This window comes from Coptis chinensis, chromosome 7 (genome assembly GCF_015680905.1).
Source record: "Coptis chinensis isolate HL-2020 chromosome 7, ASM1568090v1, whole genome shotgun sequence".
Classification (NCBI taxonomy): domain Eukaryota; kingdom Viridiplantae; phylum Streptophyta; class Magnoliopsida; order Ranunculales; family Ranunculaceae; genus Coptis; species Coptis chinensis.
This window is the reverse complement of record NC_141462.1, coordinates 96,242,329-96,263,263: the sequence shown is the minus strand read 5'-3', so window position 1 is coordinate 96,263,263 and position 20,935 is coordinate 96,242,329. Positions and strand designations below refer to the sequence as shown.

The 20,935-nt window shown below is 35.7% G+C and overlaps 3 protein-coding genes across 9 annotated transcripts; 1 reads left to right on the top strand and 2 right to left on the bottom strand.

Moving 5' to 3' along the window:
• Window positions 1–1,704: 1,704 nt before the first annotated feature.
• On the top strand, window positions 1,705–5,223 carry LOC147490293 (two-component response regulator ARR17-like). Its single transcript, XM_086570516.1, has 6 exons — window positions 1,705–1,865; window positions 2,007–2,194; window positions 3,579–3,655; window positions 3,987–4,064; window positions 4,699–4,769; window positions 4,886–5,223. Exons 2-6 carry the CDS (start codon window positions 2,068–2,070, stop codon window positions 5,010–5,012), a joined length of 480 nt encoding a protein of 159 aa, XP_086426642.1. The 5' UTR covers window positions 1,705–1,865; window positions 2,007–2,067; the 3' UTR covers window positions 5,013–5,223.
• A 130-nt stretch (window positions 5,224–5,353) lies between these two features.
• Window positions 5,354–15,624, bottom strand: LOC147490292 (uncharacterized). Of its 7 annotated transcripts, XM_086570513.1 has the most exons (18): window positions 15,491–15,624; window positions 15,131–15,220; window positions 14,354–14,376; window positions 13,992–14,181; window positions 12,907–13,026; window positions 12,696–12,741; window positions 12,233–12,332; window positions 11,960–12,055; window positions 11,602–11,656; window positions 10,985–11,075; window positions 9,473–9,692; window positions 8,510–8,675; window positions 8,400–8,437; window positions 7,204–7,285; window positions 7,070–7,095; window positions 5,975–6,968; window positions 5,799–5,848; window positions 5,354–5,675 (listed from the first exon to the last, which is right to left on the bottom strand). In XM_086570513.1, exons 9-18 carry the CDS (start codon window positions 11,643–11,645, stop codon window positions 5,509–5,511), a joined length of 1,878 nt encoding a protein of 625 aa, XP_086426639.1. In that variant the 5' UTR covers window positions 11,646–11,656; window positions 11,960–12,055; window positions 12,233–12,332; window positions 12,696–12,741; window positions 12,907–13,026; window positions 13,992–14,181; window positions 14,354–14,376; window positions 15,131–15,220; window positions 15,491–15,624; the 3' UTR covers window positions 5,354–5,508. The 7 variants fall into 7 exon arrangements, with proteins under 7 accessions (XP_086426639.1, XP_086426636.1, XP_086426637.1 ...); XM_086570510.1 differs by lacking the exons at window positions 12,233–12,332; window positions 12,696–12,741; window positions 12,907–13,026; ... (2 more) ...; window positions 15,131–15,220; window positions 15,491–15,624 and adding an exon at window positions 7,366–7,447 and having other exon boundaries at window positions 7,204–7,296; window positions 11,960–12,204; XM_086570511.1 differs by lacking the exons at window positions 12,233–12,332; window positions 12,696–12,741; window positions 12,907–13,026; ... (2 more) ...; window positions 15,131–15,220; window positions 15,491–15,624 and adding an exon at window positions 7,366–7,438 and having other exon boundaries at window positions 7,204–7,296; window positions 11,960–12,203.
• An 819-nt stretch (window positions 15,625–16,443) lies between these two features.
• On the bottom strand, window positions 16,444–20,185 carry LOC147490291 (phosphoacetylglucosamine mutase-like). The gene is made up of 9 exons (XM_086570515.1): window positions 19,903–20,185; window positions 19,557–19,819; window positions 19,338–19,457; window positions 19,104–19,246; window positions 18,747–19,005; window positions 17,758–18,172; window positions 17,485–17,660; window positions 17,247–17,343; window positions 16,444–16,809 (listed from the first exon to the last, which is right to left on the bottom strand). Exons 1-9 carry the CDS (start codon window positions 19,961–19,963, stop codon window positions 16,655–16,657), a joined length of 1,689 nt encoding a protein of 562 aa, XP_086426641.1. The 5' UTR covers window positions 19,964–20,185; the 3' UTR covers window positions 16,444–16,654.
• Window positions 20,186–20,935: the final 750 nt, after the last annotated feature.

Here is a 20,935-nt window from a genome sequence, read left to right as displayed (position 1 = left end):
CAATTCACAAAATGAACCTCTCAAGTGCGTGTTATTTTGAAATCAGGTAGCAGCTATATTGCATAGTTTGGACACCACTTTTAATTAGACTGTAAACCTGTGTTTATAACTTTTATATTGGCCTTACGAGTTGGGGCCAAAAAATAGCCGAGAGTCGGTGACAGTGTTTTATCTCTGGATCATAACACAGTCTTTTTCGATTTTTGATTTTTTTACAACAGCTTGGGAGTTCTGTGTTCCAAGATTTCCCTGCCAACGTGGCGGCAATCATGTTATCTCAAAGTCAATCTTTTGAAGTTATCCTCCCAGCTGAAAGTGGAGAAAAATAAAAGTCCAATCCATATATGCATTGACCGCGAGAAGTTTTACCAGTGGGCAGTATCAAAATCCATGAGAAGAAGGAAACAAGATTGAGAGATGACAGATTTCTCTTGGAGATTTACCTGAGATATACCTCGATAAACACGTTTAAAATTACCAAGTCAAAGGCCACAGTATCAAATCTTATTTTCCACAAATTTCAAGACATAGTAAATGATATCTTATAAATGGCCCACCGAAATTAGCCCGTCATTGTCATAAATAAGTTTGTAATCCTACCAATATTTTGTTCTATTTTGTTACGATTTACTTCTTGATTTGATCGTTGCAGGTAAAAGCATCATCAAAGATTTTACACCTAATTAAGGGGGCACTCTTGATCTCCTCATTTCCCACGTAGGCACAATTTACACGTAATTTTTATATTGACACTAATTACAAAACAAACGTGTCTTGGAATTAAGACTGAAAATAATAATATTTTAAAATAGTATATTAATAATCAAATCACAATTTTTTTTTTCGATTTTTTTAATATTCAAAATTAAATAAAAAATATCTATAAAATTTATTACTAATTGAAGATACTAATTGATTGATTTATTTTTCTTTTTAAAAATTAACTAAATTATAAAATTTATCAAAGTTTAGAGAAACCCAAATATTAAAACAAATAAATCTCATAATAATTTACGAATCAAATCCATAATGTATTTGAATATACTCATTCGTTCGATTTTATATAAAATAATTAAAATTTAAAATTTGTTAATATTGAAAAAACACATTAATTCAATAGAACTTAAAATAAAACCAAACTAATCAAACTTAAGCCATTTTTTTTTATAAAAACATATCAATCTTAAAGAGTGCCTACTCAATAAAGCGGTATCCTTTTAGTTTTATGACCCATTTGGTTTTGTTTTGAGTGTGTAGGCTCTCAATAAAATAAGTAGTGCCTTCACGAAAACCCTCGCCAAACCTTACATTCGATAGACCATATCCAATTGTCTTATGATCTCGACTGTCATCTTGTATCTTAATCAAAACACATTGTCGCCATGTTGTGGATTTGATTGATGATGCTAGAAAACTTAAATGCCTGATTTTTGAGAATGATGATCTCCGTAATGTCTAGACTCTAGATTACGATACTCTTCTGGGTAAACGCAACAAACAACTATTTAAGAGAAATGAAGTGAGCCGCCATACTGCCATAGTTTGAAATGGTCATAATTTTTACTTCAGAAAAAGCAAAAGAAGACAAGAAATGGTCATAAGTTGGAGCCAATTAGTAAGGTGAATCAGTACAAACGGAATGCAATCCTAGATTTGAAGCGAAAACAAGAAATATATTTGTTGGCAGATAGTAACTTCTCTATCTATCTATATATATATATATATATATATTTTGGGATTAGAAGCTGAACCAAAAAAGGTGAGCTGGCTTATATCGTAACTTGATACTGAGAGGATTTGGAGAGTAGGCAGGACGCAGGAATAATATATCAGAGACCAGAACAAAAAGATCACGAAATATCTGTGTACTGATATTATTGCGATTTCATTTTTCTTTTTCCTATAAATAAGACTGCATTGTGGACCTCTCTTGTGTGTGTGTGTAACTGTGTATGTCTGCATTGTCTTCTCTATCTAACACTCTTGTTTGTTGGTTTTCATTGTAGAGGTTTTTGAGTAGTTTAATTTGGTTAGTGGGAAAAAGGTGACAGGAATAAGAGAAATAATATGGCTTCTTCTTCATCAACATCAAATGAGTTCGACTGTGGAGAAGAACCACATGTTCTTGCAGTAGACGACAATATTATTGACAGGAAACTCATTGAGCAAATTCTTAAAAAGTATAATTGCAAAGGTACGAGTTATATAACTTACTAATTTTCTTATTGTCTTCTAGCGAGGTGTACAAAAGTTTCTTCAAAATGATTTTTCACACAAAAATCATTTGATCTGATGTTCAGAACTCGGAGAATGTAACTCTATTTTATGGAAATGTTTATTTGTATTTGATACATTATTTGTGGTGGTTTAACAAATTGTGAGCAAACATACCAACAAAATGAAAGCTAGTCATGTTGTGTTCACGACAGATATAGATGTTGATTTTGTCAAAAAGAACTTTTGAGGTTTTTTCATGCATTTTCTAAGATGGAACCATCAAAATAGCCATTTCTATCCTGAATCTGTGATGTTACCTCATGTCCTGAAAAAATTATTATCGAAAAAAAAAAACTCACGTCCTGAAAACGAGTAAAACTAATCTAGACTTCTAGAGTAACTCCAGTCCTTCAACAATCTATAAGCAAAGTATGCTTCAGTGCTTCTAAATTGTTTATAAATTGCAACGTTGCAAACAAACTTTAATGTTGAAGCAAATAATCAACAAAGTGACACCACAGCTAGGGACTTTAGGAACATTAGGCAAATGAAGCGTTGTGTTGAGCACAATGTAAGACCGCACAATGTAGTTCCGTTTTAGAAACTGCCTATAATCTTTGTGTCCAGCAAGTTCGCCAAGCAGGTTTGTATATAATTATATAAACAAGTTGTAGGATGATGAATAGCTGAATGCTGATTGTGCTTTACAATATAAACTGGGCCTTGGACTAAAATCAACAAAGTTGTTGATTGTTGAACGTTTGCTTGTGAATTGACAATGCTGTTATATGAAAACATAAAATAGAGAAAAAGATAAGGAAGAAAGAAACATAAAATAGTAACTTCTTTTTTTAACTTTCGATCCTACCGAATTTTAAGTTTTGGCCAGAAATTTTCTGGAAAGGAATTCCAAAATTAAATGGGAAGGAAGTTTGATTCATGAGAGAGTTTTTCTATGTTTCCCAAACTAAGAGTTTTGCATCTTGACTAGCAAAGTCGGTAAAAACTTTGGGTGATGATACCAGAGGTATGGGGCTCAAATCCCGCCAGCATCAAAGAGTTACTGATCTCATTTAAAACAGGCTTACCAAAAAAAAAAAAAAAAAAAAAAAAAAAAAAAAAAAAAAATATTCAACAAGCACAAATCTAAAAATGGGGATTGTGTGAAAATCTTTAATTAATGCCTATTACAAAAATGGGCCGAGCAATAATTTATAACTTGATTTTGATGTTTTTTGTATGTATGAATGTTATTATTTCTTCACTCTTAATGCAGGCTAATTAATATTTTTATTTATAGAATCGATCTACATACTTGCTTAAAGAACATTTGGATGCCAATCTTGGTTTGCTATTTGCAGTGACTATTGCAGAAAATGGCCTACGAGCTTTGGAATATCTTGGCATTGGAGATCAGAAAGGAACTACAGAAAACAAAGTAAGCGGGTTTAATTTTGATCTATTAATTTTTACTCAATCATAGTACTTCTTGTTGATGAATGCATCAAGAGTTTTACAAAAACTCTGAGTGGACTGAGAAGGGCTTGGGGGCATCTCAGCCAACCTGATCTAAAATCTATCTGCCTTGAAAAGTTTCCCCGTCGTGTATGCATTTCACATGCTTAAGTGCAGGAGGTTTCCTCTTTCTCTGGAATACACTCATACTTGTAGTCGAGTCCTCAAAATCATATGCTTTAGGCATGTAATTCATGTCATTACACCAACCAAAATGAATCTAAAGCTTTTGTGCATACCTTCTTACTTTGCAGGAATTGAAGGTGAATATGGTTATTACTGATTATTGCATGCCAGGAATGACCGGATACGAACTGCTTAAAAAGATCAAGGTATCGTGCTGCGTTTTTTTAAGTAGAGATCAATGTAATCATTCGAAGTAGGGCTGGTCATCGAGCTACCCTACCCGAGTTGAGTTTTTCCATGCTCAAGCTTGACTCGCACATGTAGAAGCTCGACTTTTGAGTTTAATATTGTGCTCAAGCTTGACTCGTCCAGTTGTACTAATAGCTCGAGCTCAACTCGTTTTGCACTACGAGCTCGGGTTTGAGCTCAAGCTACTTGAAAAAAAAGTGTATAAAACATTAAAACCGGTATAAATTATAAATTATATACTGGGTATGAGCTTATAAAACTAGTAGCTCATGAGCTACTCAAACTTGAGCTCGACTCGAACGAGCAGCTCATGAGGCTACTCGAGCTCGAGTTACTCGCGATATAGGATGAGCTTTAAATTAAACTCAAGCTTGACTCAATACTTTTGCGTGGACGAGTTTGAGTCGAGCTAAGTTTGAGTTACTCGCGAGCAGCTCGGCTCGATGACCAGCCCTAATTTGAAGGATCAGTTAGTCAGACTTTTGTACCATAAAAATATAAACAAATTGGAATATTAATTGCCAAAGAATTATTATGAAATCTAATCTGCTTTGTTTACACGAGATATAATTTCTCTATATTTTTAAGCAGGAGTCGTCTACGATGAAGGAGATTCCAGTGGTCATAGTGTCCTCAGAAAATATACCAACACGAATTAACAAGTAATTACTAGCAAAGCATATTTCCTATCTTGCTTTGGCATTTTAAACAATATTTTTTTTCTCAAATTGATGCAATCAGATTGACTAATTTTAATTTCTATCCTACTTTAAAACAGGTGTATAGAGGAAGGAGCCCAGGAGTTCATGCTGAAACCCATCAAGCCATCAGATGTGAAGAAATTGAGATGTCAAATGACATCATTGAACAAGCCAACTAATGGGAGATTTTGCTTGGGAAGGTAGACAAACAAGGAAGCATGGACTAGAGAAAAAAGTTTGAAACACATTATCACTTCCGGTGTTTTCTAAAGTGATAAGCTAGAGATGAAGAAACTGGGTTTTGAAAGAAAGATAACTTTCTTGCTTTTTTTGTGGTTATTCATGAGATTTGATACTGTTGAATGAATTTTGTTTAGTTGGATCCTATTAAAAGAAAAATTATCTCAATGCTCACTAGCTTTCTGTTCTCTCTATCTGGGTGTCTCCAATTACATAATAGTCTAGTTGGACATGGCTGCACTTCAGATAACAGAGTGACACGGTTCTTATTAAAACTAATATATAGGCAGAGAGACGTATGAAGGTAATTTCCAATCGTGTACTAATACCCTTAATGTATGAAGGTCATTTTCCAACCATGTATTAAACCCTTAATGTTTTTTTTTTTTTTTTTCGATACTCCACCCTTAATGTTAGATACTTGTTTAATCTATTTGGATGGGAGAATGCCATTGAAACATCATACCTTTCTTACAGTGTCTTCTCCAGATACTTCTTTTAGAACTTTCTTTACACATAGAAGTACATAGCTTTCAAGCGTCACTTCGTAAGATTGGTCCTTGCGACGGTGTCCGTCACTCTTGATATTTATTTTCTCGGATCTGGAGTCTTCTTTTCCCACATTTCCTGATCAAAATACATATTTTCCACCAATGTGTAGCATGGCATTCAAAATAGGTGTCAGTAGACACAAGGAGTAAACCTAAGAAAAGGGAATTCGGATACAAGCAAATAAGAAAAAATGAATACCTTCAATACACCCATGAGATAAAATGTGCATGACGCTATCGAACGGGTATCTGAGCAAATTAGAAATATTCAGTGAAGTCACGAGGAAGGAATCTGATACAGAAATCAGGTACAACTGCAATAGAAAGTGAGAATGATGACTGAAGATAAAAAACATAAGGTAGAATTTTAGTTACTTGTCATCCATGCATCTTTCTAGCTCTTCAGGAACCTCTACTTTAGCTGATGAAGTCTCTTTGACATGCTTGGGAGAATCTCCTGTTATTGGCTGATCACTGTGTCCTGAAGTCCCATCTTCTGTTTCAATGTATTTGCCATTGTCTTTAAAGCCTGGAGCATCCTCAGTCTTCCCATTTTCTGATGAGTAATCATTGTTTCCAACAGAAATCTCTTTCTCTAGCTCCTTGGGAGAATTCCCACTTCCAGTTGGCTGAACTTCTGATTCATCTTCACTATCTTCATAAAAATCACCCTGCCCAGATAAAGCTGGGTGTTTAATGTTTTCTTCAGAATCAGTAGCACAATCTGAATTGGGAGGCTCGGCTTCCATTCTGGAAGCCTGAGTTATATCTGGCTTATTTGAATTGGCTCCTATATTTAGAAATGTGGGAGAATCATAGTAGTGCAAAGGACTGAATGGTTGAGGGCTTAGAGATTTTTCAGGGAATAAGCTATTGCGAGAAGGGGCAGCATACTTGATAGGAGCATCAAGTTTAGAATTTTTACAAGACGAGTGCGTGTTAAGGCACGAACTAGGAGATACACCAAAAAGATCTTCAGACCAATAGTTGTAGTCCACGGATGCCACATCTGATTCTACAGAAACTCTTTGAAACGAATTCAGACGTGAGTCCATATCAACTGATGTAAATTCTTCCTCAGGCAACCAATTATGTTGTGAATCATGATCTTTCTGAAAACTAGGGAGACTATTTGACTGATTAAATATTATTCTCCTTGATGAGTTCAACACCCTTGTTTGCTTTCCTGACCCTTTCAGATCTTTGCCTGGATGTTTTTTGTCCCCATCCTTATACACTGTTCTGTCTGCATATAGATCCTTTTCACTGTTGTGTTTTGCATTCTTCCTGCAAAACTCACTTCCATACTTCCCTTTGCCTTTTCCCAGAATAGAGTTTCGTGGAGAATATATCGCTTTCTCACCTTTCACTAAGGAAAAAAATGACAACGTCAAAAATGATTTAAAGAAACAATTCGTTAAAGACAATCCTTTAGCAACCAACTAATCTATTAGTAAGCAACAAAGATACCCGCACTGGATGAGCATGACTCTTCACTGCAAAAAGTTTGAAAGAAGAAGCAAGTGATATGTATAAGAATCACTTTAGATGGACAAACGCCGATAGACAATTTTGCTTCGTAAGAAAAGAAGATCCAAACTTGCCTCAACAAGCTTGTGTTATCCTTTGCATCTTCTGCAGCAAAAGAAGGCCAAGTTGGTCGATTGAAATCCCAACTTCCATTTACTGCGGGATTCCTGCCCATCAAGGAGGGACTCAGTTATTATTCCTGTTATCTAAACACTCCACCTGCAAATTTGAACTACCTCTTTGCATTTATGTTAATGAAGTTCTGTTCTTTCTGTGACGCCTGGTGCTTGTGATAAGATGCAGGAAAATCTGTTTTCACTAAAGAGAAGTTAAAAGCTGAATCGCTTACTGCTACATACTTGAAGTCAAAAATACAACACATGTTGAGGAAAGATGAAGTTTGTAACATGCAGGAGACTACAAAAACAAGAGAGAAATGAAAAGGAAAAGAATAGAGATAGAAAAAAGACACACACAACCACTCTTCAACAAAAACAAAGCTCAACTCTCATTGGAAAAATGAGTCCAATTCAAGTATGAAAAACTCAAACGTGATAACATCCAAGCTTTACCCAACTTCCCCCTCAGAATAAAATTTTGTTAATCATAATAACAACATCACATACATCCTTCACATGCAGTCAATATGCGATCAATGCATCCTATCCACACCCTGCAAGTACAAATCTAGGTGAAGGGGGTAGGCCAGTAGGGCCTAAGGACCAAAACTTTGGTGAAACTTTGTCACAGCTAGCTTCAACAACCAAAGAGTCATAACTGCCATATATGATTACTCAACCACTGAAGTGGACACATTCTTGGTTTGTAGGGACATTCTCATACCAAGACACAGTCCCTGGAGCTATACAGTGAAGCCATGGTGCAAAAACATTTTTACTATTCTTAATATATGTTATGAGTGCCGCTGTGAAACATTTGAACAGAATTCTTGTTCTTGTATACTAAAACTCACTCATCTCGGTCAAAGATATATATATTCTTCACTAAAATTGAAAAAGATTGCAATTCCCACTAGAACACGAACCATAGAATTCATATCGTCTATCAAGTCTTATGGAAGTGAAAGTATTTTGAAACATTCCATGCGAATTACTTACACAGTCCATGCAGCACACCTAAAAACACCATACTTTATATAGAAAGAGCAAGATTTGTTCTAATTTAGCTTTTCAGCAGTACTTTGAAAAACCAAAACATAAATGTCATATAATTTCAACAAAATCTACTTATATGGCTGTAAATGAAGCACCTAAAATATTGAAATCTCCTAGTCCTTTGGCCACATCCCTGCATAGATGTAAAATTGTTGTCATGACGAAGAACATACACATCAAACAAATTACAGTATGAAGAAGAAACCTTTTGTTTGTCAAATAAGGATCTTCAAACGTAAAATCAGAAACATCTTCTGTACTATCCATCGAGAAATACACATAATTACTATCCATATCATATGCTTGATTCTTCCAAGCTGCATCATGTGTGCTCTCATAAGGGAAGTTTTCATCCAGGAAGCCATACCCAGCTGATTATAATGAAACAGTTAAAAAACTTCCATCCACCAACAGAGTTAAATGTTTGGATCTGATGCATATAGCCATATAGGTACCCTGCACCTCTCTAGAAAGCTTACACCTCTTATTACCTAAGGGTACTAAGCATAAAATATTTGTGTATCGTTTGATGCATTTTGAGTAACTTTGCAGAAGGCACACCTGAAAGTGTATTCCCCAAATGCTTTTAAAATACATATTGATGATAGAGTAGATTTTCTCACCAAAATGGTTTTTCTTTAGGACATCTATCTCATACTCTCCTTTATTATAAGTCTTTACATTAGCGTGAGATTGTTGGTCCCAGATTCAGAGGCATAAGTAAATAACCTCTTTGCTAAATCAAAAGAGTCTATACAAATTTTGTCCAAAGAGATCATTTATGGACAAGGTAGATTAAAGATGTACAATACACCTTAAGTTACATAGATAGAGAACATTGAGCCTATATATTGTCAGCAGATTATTTTCCAAAGTCTACATCTCTAACTAATATATTTGAAATGAAATACTGTCTAAGCAGCTGGTAGAGCAAGAGATGGTTTTGGAGCATTTACAACATCTTAATGTTCTATTGAAGAATCAAATTACGGCTTGTTGTTTAATAATTCAATTCCAACATACTGAAAACCTCTCCAATTTCATACTGAAGAGTTCCCCCCACAATATCGAGTAGAGGGAGGTTATTGTATAAGGACATATTAGAACATGACAAGATTTAGATCTGACAAGCTGTAAAATTTAGTTGGAAGGTTCAAAGTGAATTAACCTTTCCATAGCCTTTCATTCTCATCATTGATGTAGGGATTCGCCTCCGCGCTGAAGTAGTTGTCTACTTGACAAACATGAGCATCCAATGGCATGCATTCTTCTTCAATCAATCTTTCATGCTTTGAATGGCTAGAGTGATCCTTGATGCCTTTTAGGTTGATAGGTAATTCCAAATGATTGCCACATGGTGGCATATCAATGTCATGTATCATAGCATTCTGCAGTCAAATTTGAACTTTAACTTGTTTTTATCAATAGAAAAGGACTTAGCATACAAATTGTCATAAGCCAGACATTCTGTAAAATTAGTTCCTTCATAGATTACAAAGGATGAAATAGAGCTCATCCTTTGATAGCAATGTCTATGGAGAACCATTGTCGGTAAAGAAGGCTGTCCAAAGAAAAGTGAAAACGAACAGAGCAATGTCGAAATTTGGAATACAAAGTAATATGAATTCACTCTATAAATTGTCATTTTTGTCAGAAACTGAAATTGCTCAAATGGCTACAAAATGATTGCTGCAGCATGCAACGGCCATTACAATGCCCAAAAAGAAAATGTCACTGAAAACAGTCTAATGAAAACTGTATAATAAACTGTATTTCCCTATCGGCTATCGCATTAAAAATCCTTTTTCTGTGTACACGTGAATTATATAACTCGACAAAATCTGGGTTTTGGGTCTGACACTTCTAATCCATGTCAGATAAATGTCTTTGTTAATTGGTCAAATATTTCTGAACCTAAAGAATGAGTTTAAGTAATCGGCTGTGCTTGGGAACCTGCTGTTAAGCACCAGTTGCTCCAGAAGCTCAACTTGTAGACAGAGGCACCAATAATGTGTATCAACCATATCATGGGTCGTAACACTCTCCCTCAGTGGGACCGGTCATGCACTCGGCAAACACATATGGCCAGATAGACTGGATGCGTACATACCAGATCTTTCCCTCAGTGATACCACAGGATAATTTATTTCTTTTTCTTTTCTTTTATTTTTTATGAATACTGTTGATCAAATTTGTAGTGAGAGGCACCAACAATGTACATCAACCAGATGATTGGTTGTAACATACTAACACATGCAAAATTTCCTGCTCATGTTATACTTATGCATAAGCCTAGCTGGTCTCATGGCTACGGGTTGTCTTGATAGGTGGTTCCACCACCAAAATCTCCATCCCTGTGGCTGCATACACATTCAAAACTTTGCAGTTGTTTCAAACTGCAAAACTTTCCAGGTGCTGCAGGCACAAAGTTGAATATTTTACCAAGACAACTATAATCAAGGGACCTTCCTAGTTTAAGTATGACTTGAGCAGGAACACTTCGCTTCTATTTGCAGGATTACCAAGCACAGCCACAGCCCACAGGGTAAAACTTTGTAAGTGAGTAAGAAGAAGAAAAAGTATTGCTTTGGTTCAGCTATTGGAAATAAACTAGCATGCAAGAGTCTAAAAAGAAATATGAGATTACGAAGACCAAGTAGATATTCGGTATGGTTCTTACCACTTCAAACTCGAAATCATTCACGTAATGAAGGTTCTTGGATGACTGATAACGTCTCACAGGCTTTGGTGGCAAGAACCCATCGAAGACTCTAATATCAAATATGCAAAAGGTTACAACAACTTACATAAAGCTTCATTCTTCTCTTTGTTATTTTAATTTGCTAAATAAAATCTTTTCTGGACTTTGCCTTGTGATGGTTAATAACTAATGAGATGAACATATTAGACTTCAGAAGCATCTAGGACAAAACAAATAAGTAGAAAATATCAGCAACATTTAATTCTGAAACCATTTTCCTTTACCTACAATTATAATAATTGTGACTAAAGGCATAAACTGAAGGCTGTATATCACTTAATGAGACTATTCATAGTCTATTATCTTAAACACAAGGAATTATATGCTCCAGTTCTTAATTGCTTAGATACAAGCAATCTGTTAAAAAAAAGTAACATGAGAAGTACTACGGATGCAAAAATTTCTGTGCCCTCCTACTATGGCCGCAGAAGTACCCTGAAGATAATTTAAGTGTGCGGTTGCTTGTGCCACCATCCATCTATCCACCGACTCACCTAAATTATCTACATACACATCTATAAGGGTGTAATAAGTACCTGCCAGGTTGCCGTGGTGAATGAACCGGTGTACCCATCTCCATTTTACCCAAACCTGGCAAGCAAGAGAAAGCTCAAGGAGCACGCTTTGAAAATATAGTTTCATTCCACATACATCTGACAAGAAAAGTAGGAGGAGACAAAGATCCAAAGTGCCACAATTAGAGATTGTATATATATAGTACACTACATTAAAATTCAGCAGACCAATTGTTGTTGATTAACTTGTCTTTCTCATATAGTTTACAACTGCAAAAGAGATGCTTACTTATCATGTATAGGGTTTGCATTTCATGTTTTTTTTTGAAGACCTAAAAAGTGTTTCAGACCAGAGTTTGAATTGAATTTCAATGGATACCTTCCACAGAAAATGCAACATGAGATTCATGTACTGGACTTCCTTCTGAATTCTCATTTGGACCATCATCCCCAAGTAAATCTAAAACACATAATTCTGCAATGACAGACTCACAGGTCACAGCAACAGGAAATGAAAAAAAACATGAAATAAAGACGTTGACCTTTAAATGCACCTTTGATGCCACAGTCTCACTTCGTTAGGAGAATTGAAAGTCCGTAAGCATCAAATAAAGAAAATATAAAACTAGAGCGAATAAAACTTGAAATTTACCGTTTCAGTGTCCATGTTCTGGTTATCCAACTTATCACTGGTTCTGTTGTTAGGGTGTTTGCGAGAAGATGGTATCTTAACTGGACTGTTGGAGATAACACTGTCAGGAGAACACAACATGAGCTCCTCACAGGGAAGAAAGCAGGTATCCACACTAGATACATAAACAGTAACTATTAGGGATACATCCCCCATTATTAGTTGCAATTAGGGATACCCCTACCCCAGTTGCAAGATCCAACGGCTACGAGATGAAGTTTTTTTTTTCACATGAGCAAGCATTACCGTTAACACAGACATAACAAGCGTGCACACAAGTTGAGCATCTAGACACCCAGAGTACAGACACCATTACACCAGATTATACAGGCATATATCCTTTGACCCAGAGAATGTCAGAACTCAGTACCATTCCTCAGTTTAGTAAATAAAGTGTTTGAGTATTTTGAAATTTGTCACTAACTTTTTTGATGACACATATTCCATTCCAATGCCAGATGAATTAGCTTCTGCAGTTATGAATTAAACAAGACTAATTGGTTAGATCCAGCATATAAACCATCATCCATATAGTGTTTATCATTGCAGGTGCAACATTTCAGAGCAACACTCCAGCTACTTCTAGCCTGGTCTCCATCATGCATAAGACTATAGACACAGGGTCAAAAGTTTACCTGCTCCCTTTCGATCAGCTGAATGCTTAGGAGTGATTCTTGTTATTAGGTTCAAAGGTGAACCTTTCGAAAAGTGGTGTTTTACTGGTGAAGCATTGATAACTGCACTTTCTTCCGCTTCTGTGAACACGTAAACAACATCAACATGAATCATGAACCTTAAATAAAATAAAAATAAAGACAAAGATATATGAAATCAACAACGACCTTAGAGAAATATATGACCACTTTTGCAAAAAACACGTATGTTACTAGCAAAAATAATTGACAACAACTAGCACTGTAAACATTGGTTCTACAACCTAATTTTATTTATAACGATGACATTCTTCCAACCACAACAAGGCCCATACGCAACAAATAGGGATTAGTAATTTCAAAATAAACACATACTAATTTTTTTAACATTATAGACACCTCATACAAGAATTATAGGAAATATTGACTAATGTTTGATACAAACTAACGTAATTCGACAAATGCATCACTTAAACATCATAGATAGCATTTGTTTACCATACTATGCTAAATATCAGTAACAAATAGCTTCCATGCACGCTGACAAGTCAAAAAAGGGGTCAGACAAGAGGATAATGTTTGTAAAATGCAAGATTGCAGCAGAAAACTGCAAAAAAAAAGTTTACCACTGAGGAAACAGAGTATTGGGATAACTAATGGAGTTCAAAGAAATGAATTTATAAGAGTGGAAAATAATCTGAGCTTGTTGGCCACAACACTACAAAGTCTAGTTTCTGTTAGTTAACCTAGAGCTGAATAACATTTTCAATACATTAAGTTCTACGCGCACAAGATGCTTCAGTTATCATCTTCAATAATAGAGCCAAAAAAGCAAAAAGAAGAAGATGCAAACTAGGAAGTAGGAACCAAGCTTAAAAAGTAACAAAGACAAGGTACAGAAATAAACATATGTTTTGATGAACAATACAGATAAATTTTGAACTATATGTACTCCTAAGTACCTCAACTAGAGTTAAAAATGCAGTGAAAAGAAGAAAACACAAAATTAGCTTTTACATAAGGAAGAAAGGAGAAACTCCATATACTAAAAAGTATTGGTAGGTTACCATTGGTCAAACTAGATTTGCATTCCTGAGAAACTGTTGCCAAGTTTAAAAAACTTAATATGTCCAGTGATTTGGGGTTTTCATGATATTCTCCACAACTATTTAATCCATCAACATTGTTATCAAATCCAGCTGTCTGCTGTTGTTGACGTTTCTTTTGCTCAAAGTATTGTCTTTGCCTGAAATTGCACTGAAAATAGATCAGGTTGATTAAACACATAAAGGGCACTAACATTCTCACTTATCTAAAGAGAAATAACAACGTAAGTCTGCATCTGACCGGTTGTGAAATGGAACACCATATTTGTGTAACACAATTCATATAATTGAAGGAAGTACAACTTGAATGATACTGATGCTACCTTTTATGTGTTGATTTTCTTGACTGGAGTTTCCCCATATCCACCAGAAACAAGAGATGAAATGAAAACAAGAGCAAGCTAATTAGTCAGTCAAGAAATCAGCATTGCTCGTGATGCTTCAAAAAGCCAGGAAATAGCACATAAAAGAATTCAAGCTATTGTAGTTGACGCGAGGCATGTTGTGTGCGCACAAAATAAATTATATAAATACACATGCAATGGAACTATGGAAGTGAACAGATGAGGTTCCATCTTCTCAAAGCCTTCGAGAATACACACAAATCATGCATACTAAAGTGTTCGGGGGAGAGGGTAGGACGGAGGAACCTGAAACCAACCAATGCCACAGCTCTCGCTTAGCCTATTGAGATTTTATCCAGGTGAAAAGAGCCAATTATCTAAACCTGAATGTCTAAGCATCTAAGGATGAGAAGCTTTACGATTGCGAAGCTAACATCTTTTCCTTTTTTGAAGAAATTAAAAAAATGATGGATAATTTGAACACTAAACTATGTCAATGAAGCCCTTTGCACAATGTTGGCATAGCTTCCCGGACAGATTTTTATCTACTGTTCTAGTATTTATGTTACTATTTCCAGTCAAACAGGCCCAAAACATTTAATCTAGTCCCTCCCAGCTTCAGGGTTTATTTTATTTTTTTATTGTTATCTAGTCTAGTGTTGATGTTCAACCAACACTCAAGAGCTCAACATGAAAAATGAAAGCTCGAAACAGACAGGGACAATCAGAAGATGAATTACGTGTTCGCAAACTTACAGTATTCACTTTCCGTCGTGAACCTCCCATCCACTGCAACATTGTACCGGCCGTAACCAGTCACAAAACTTGAAGCAACAACAATCTGACCTTTTCAGAAATAGAAAGAAACAATAAACCCTAAATTCAAATAACAATAACACTCCAAAAGACATCTTCCGAACTTAATCAGACAATATAAACATTGAATTCACAAATTTCATAACATTAAAGCTTAAAACATTTCATATTATGAGTAAAAGCTCGGGTAAAAACGCTGTTACTGATCAAAATATAAGTTTTTGAATCGATTAAAAATGAAATTTGAAGCTGATAAATGTAAACGAATGAAAATGGAGAAGAGTTTTGAATCTTAGTTACTTTAATCGATCGATTTTGTTTGGAGTAGTAAGTAAACAGCTCGAATTTCAGATCTCTATTTATTTCGCTTCTTTTTTTCTCATTTTGAGTCGCAGGAATTTTTTTTTTTTTTTGTTTGTTTGTTTGTTAGGCGGGAGACTCAGATGGGCTTTTATAGTGTTGCTGGTCAATGGTCAAACACCAAAATATCGGTTGCTGAAATCTCGATATGTATTGAAAAATATCAAAATGTCGATATATTTCTTTCATGCACAGTTATATTGAGCAAGCATTTCATGGGTAAATCAAACTTATACACCTCTTAATGGACTGGAATGAATCTCCTTAAGAGGATATGAAACAAAAAAGCTCTTGTTGTTGTTGCTTGCTCTATGAAATCTGGTGTCACATAAACAAAGCAAGAATGGAATTGAAAGGAGCTGCCATCTCTTGGAAGACAACACTAAAGAACACAATGCACTCATGGATTTCCTGTCAGAAAGCTTATACATAATCAAATTTACAACAACCTCCTACTGTCCATGATATGGAACACTTTGTGACTGATGATGTATGGCCTAAGATATGTTTTGATGCCTCTTTTAACAGATTCCTCAAGAGTGGAGCTGTTGGTTCTTGCTGTTTTACTTGAGGATGGAGGCATGTCAGTAGCTGCCTACACTAGGTTTAAGACCTCTACTGCAGAACAAACAGAATTTTTGGCTGCAGAGCTTGCTCTGAAGCTGGCACATCAGATGGAGCTGACTTCAGTCCAGATTCATGGAGACAACAAGACAGTAGTAGATTCAGTTGCAGGAAATCTCACCCCTTCAGATTGGAACAACTATCATATCTTACTTTCCATTAAGAAACGTGAGTTTTTCTTTAAATCCTTTTGCCTGTAAATGGGCATCTAGGAGTTGTAATGGAGAGGTAGTGCCAAAGCAAAGTTTGCAAAGCAAGAACAAACACTCTGATCCAAAGCAGGATTTCATATATAACCTACTTTCAAAGCAAGGTTTTCATGCACTTTAATATACACTCTACTTGTTTTAGTAAGAGAATACTTTAGGTGCAATGGAATTTGCATATACCAATTCAAGCTTTAAATATGTTTCCCAAAAATGCTACCAGACCTCGGGGTATAATTTCATTTCAGACAATAATTAGCTTCACATTCAGTAACTAGGATTTATTAAGACCAAGGAAACATTTCGCATGCTCTGCCACTGACTCTGCAAGGGTGTCTGCTGCTTCCTGTGTGGATGCCTCTGCATATATCCGTATGACATCCTCCGTCCCTGACGGCCTTATGAATGAACGGCCTAGAGGAAATTTGGCTGCATACCAGGAAAAAAATAGATGAACTGTTAAATAGCATTAAGAAAAACATATATTCTGAATACATTAGATGAAAATGGATCCAAAACCAATATGAAGAATTCTTCTGGATGATAATGGCCTTCATCTAATGTTTAATGTTGCATGCTGGATGGTACATAATCATTTTTTCGCAGTCATATGGATATTGGTGAACTTGTTACTGTTAATGATTCAACGAGAGAGCTAAAGATTGGGATGATTTATATCTTGGTTGATTTAGGACTCACTCGTTGGAAAACATCTTACACAGCTAAAATGGAATATTCAAGATTTTGTGAAAAGAATTAGACAATTGTTTCAAACATATAGAGAGTCTGAAACTATTGGCAATACAAATATGATTATTCACATGTTTAAACATCTAAACAGCCATATAAAGCATGTAGAAAATTACCAGTTTCACTGTTGATGGCTTCTTGAAGACCAGAAGGCTTCACAACCACAGTTTCAGCATTTGCAGTAGTAACAGCAGTTCTATCTGCAACTTTTACCTGTAGTATTAAGATGGCAAACCAAATGAAACATCAATTTACAAGTGAGAGAATATGCAAATTCAGTTTTAATGTGTAAAATGGCAAAAGAATTTTACCCCCCACCCCCCTCTAATATTTGAGACATTCGAAGGAACTAACCTTAAGCTGCCTACTTGGAAGGTCTTGATAAAGTGTGGCCCATCTTTTGATTGACCACCCTTTGTGTAGCAAGATAGCCTCAGCCAAAAGTAACCCACTCAAAGCATCTCCTACTGCCTGGTTGATCAAATTACTAATAGCCAACAATCTCAAGGCAGCTTTGTGCTGCTCTGAACCTGAAACATAAACAAATTGGTTTTCAGTTTTCACTAAAGTTTATAACTGAGAGTGCAATAATCACTGTAGCACATGAAATGCATATCAGAGTTGAACCTTTAGATGTGGATGAAACTTCATTTGTTCTGCTCTCCAACCAAGAAATGCAATGTTCCGAAAATAAAATGGTTCCATGCCCATTAGCTTCAAAATAGATCCCAATATCATACTCCGCGGCTTTCTCATGTAGGTACTTAACTCCTGTAGGCGTAAACACGATGTCAAGACCCAGCTGTTTGAGGTATTCTGTTGACGCCCCATTTGCATAGGCTGTCTGTACAACACCAAGCTTTACAGAATAATCAGCTATCATGCCTGAGTTTTCTTTCTTGCTCAGAGCCCTTAATTGCTCCATAATAAATAAAGAATACAGAGATAATATCTTGTCTCCATCGACAAGATCAATCTTCATATTACAAATTGATGGAATGTGAAAATACACAAGCCGATCTGCATCTCCATCCAGACTTCGCTGCTTGAAACATTAAATTACTTAATACATTTAGCATGCAGTTCCTACATCAACTCACTGTCTTATTTCAAATGTAACTTCCCCTAAAGGAAAAAACAAAAAAGAAATCATCAATAAAGAAAATATTCCAAATTTATTCTAAACCTGACCGCTCAACTCCAAATTTGACCTAGAATGATAAATCTAAGGAAATTCAATAATAGATCATTCCATGCAGTTTACATACAATGCTCCTGTTTATCTATTTACTTAGTTTAGCGTCTATGAAAATTTGACAAAAACTACTACTGCTATACAGAGACAGCAGTATTATGCATATCAAAGGCAAATGATGAATACAAGAACCCACAGTCTATCACACCTTAATTGAAAAATATAGCCTGGAAGCTGGTCTGAGTGAACCCATGTAAGTAGAAAATGATCTAGATGTTTGACAGAAAGTTCGAAATGACTTGAATGTATACTTCCATGGTTCATGTGTTTGCCTTGACAGTTGTTTAATCCATAAAATATCCTAATCGTTTCAAATAACCAAAACACATTGCCGATGAGTATGAACATGTAGATAGCTGACTAACCTTATCCCAACATCATTCGAACTGAACCCAAGGGGAGCAACCTTTTCCTTCTGCACAAAATCGGCACCAACTCTTTCGTTAAGAATGCCTTCCCCTTCTTTTCCTGTATTACGGACCTCAATTATCAGACCATCCACTAGTTTCTTCAACTCTTCAAGCTTTTCTCCACCAACCCCATTAGAACCATCTACTATCAATTTTTCATCCACCTTAGAGGTGACAGTATCTTCCTTTGGGATCAAATCAACGAGACACCTAACACATATTTGAAGATGCTAAGCAACTGATGAAAATGGATATATATGTGTGTGTCGGTATGTTTTATTTATTATGTGACTACATATGGTTCTGACCTAAACGAGTTTGACAGCTGCTCAAAGTAACTGGATTCAGACACCTTCATGCCCATATTCTTTCTACGGACCATCCAATGCAGTTGCGGTGTTGTGAGGATTCCCATGTCAATCGCGACAGCACCGACTACAGAACTAATTCCCTGCCAGGATACAAAGATAAAATAATTTCATACAATCAAGTAAACAAGACGATAGATTTTTTGAAGCAGATATGAGATTACATTAGCATACCTGTTTGGCAGCTTCAAGAAGAACCTCTCCACTAGGCCTTGTGTCTCTTCCCAAATATATCTCTGCAGATTGGACTCCTCCAATTGGAATATCTTCTTTCTTTACAAACTCAGTTATCAACTATAAAGGAGTGGAATAATCATTAAGAATACCAATGAGTAATAAAGTTCATTTACTGATCACAGCAAGAAAAAGAGAGAGCGCAAACTCAATATTCACCTGGATAAAATCTTTGGGGTCGATGGCATTTGCAATGGCATCGGCAAAGGGTTCCCAGTCTTGAGTCAACATACCACCAGTAGGGTCTGCAATTTTGATCCCATTGTCTGAAACTTGATTGTGTGAAGCTGTAATCATCAATCCAATAACTGATTTTGTTTTAATTGATCTCAAAGCTGCCAAAATCCCAACTCGGAAGACTGTCGATGATAAAATTGAAGCATCTGCCCTAAATCCTGATGTCCCATACGATAGTTTCACCCCTGTATGAAACCAAATTTACACACACCATTTAGAAAATGCAAGCGACAGGAAAAAAATTAACAAACCAATTTATTTTACGAACCTTGAGGAGGTGGGAAACGAGAAGCTGATTCAATAAGAAGGGCCTGCTGTTTTTCGTTCATATTAGAAGAAATTTTGGGGCAAGCAGAATTGAACCTCTAAATCCACTGATCAAGCATGGGTGAAGGCTAAAAACAATTACCAAAATGAAATCAAATAGTTCATAAAAATAGTAGCAATAATAATAATAATAACTATAATAAAAACATCCACTGCAGGCCCATTAAATAGATGGCAACATCAGATTATAAAGGTCAATTTAATGGACATCAGAGATAGGCTTCCTAATGCATACTGATATTATTTAGGTTCTTAAAACAGATGTGAACAATGCTAATGGGTAAAAGTCAATGGCATAGCGGTAATATCATCATTTACTTGCCAAATGCCAACTAAGCTGAGCTACTGACAATGAATCCAATCTCAAGCGTAACACACATAATTAGTAATTACACCCCAAAATCCTTAAAACGACAGGACTCTTTTTAAGGATGGCGAAAATGGATATAGGGGCTGCAGTGGTCTTTCCTCAATTATGCCCCATAAGGCCTGCATTTGAGATTTAATTAAGTGCCCAAAAGCCAAAATAGTATGTAATTAGATAATGATTATTACAAAATATTTGACTTCAGTAATAAAGTGAAAACTATAAAAGGACCTCTAATCAGTAACAGTAAAAGACAATATAAACTAAGGATCATATCACCATGGGCATTCCTTGGGCCTGACTAAAAAAAATGAGAAAAAATAATAATAAAAAGTAAAAAGAAAACTAGATAAAAAATGGTACCATTCCTTGCTGTGAATTATTCGTGTTAGGAGAGAAAGAGACGGTAAGGCATAGACTGATAATTTGATAAATGACCGATGATGAAGGAAACAAAACTGTACTAGTATACTGCATTGCAGTGGGGGCGTGAGCGGAGCAGTGCATTTCTTCAAGAAAAAGTCGAAAGTACCACTTCGGCATAGTTAAGCCCCGCTATACATAATGAAAAGTTGACTCTATTTAGCACTCTATATATAGTTAGCAC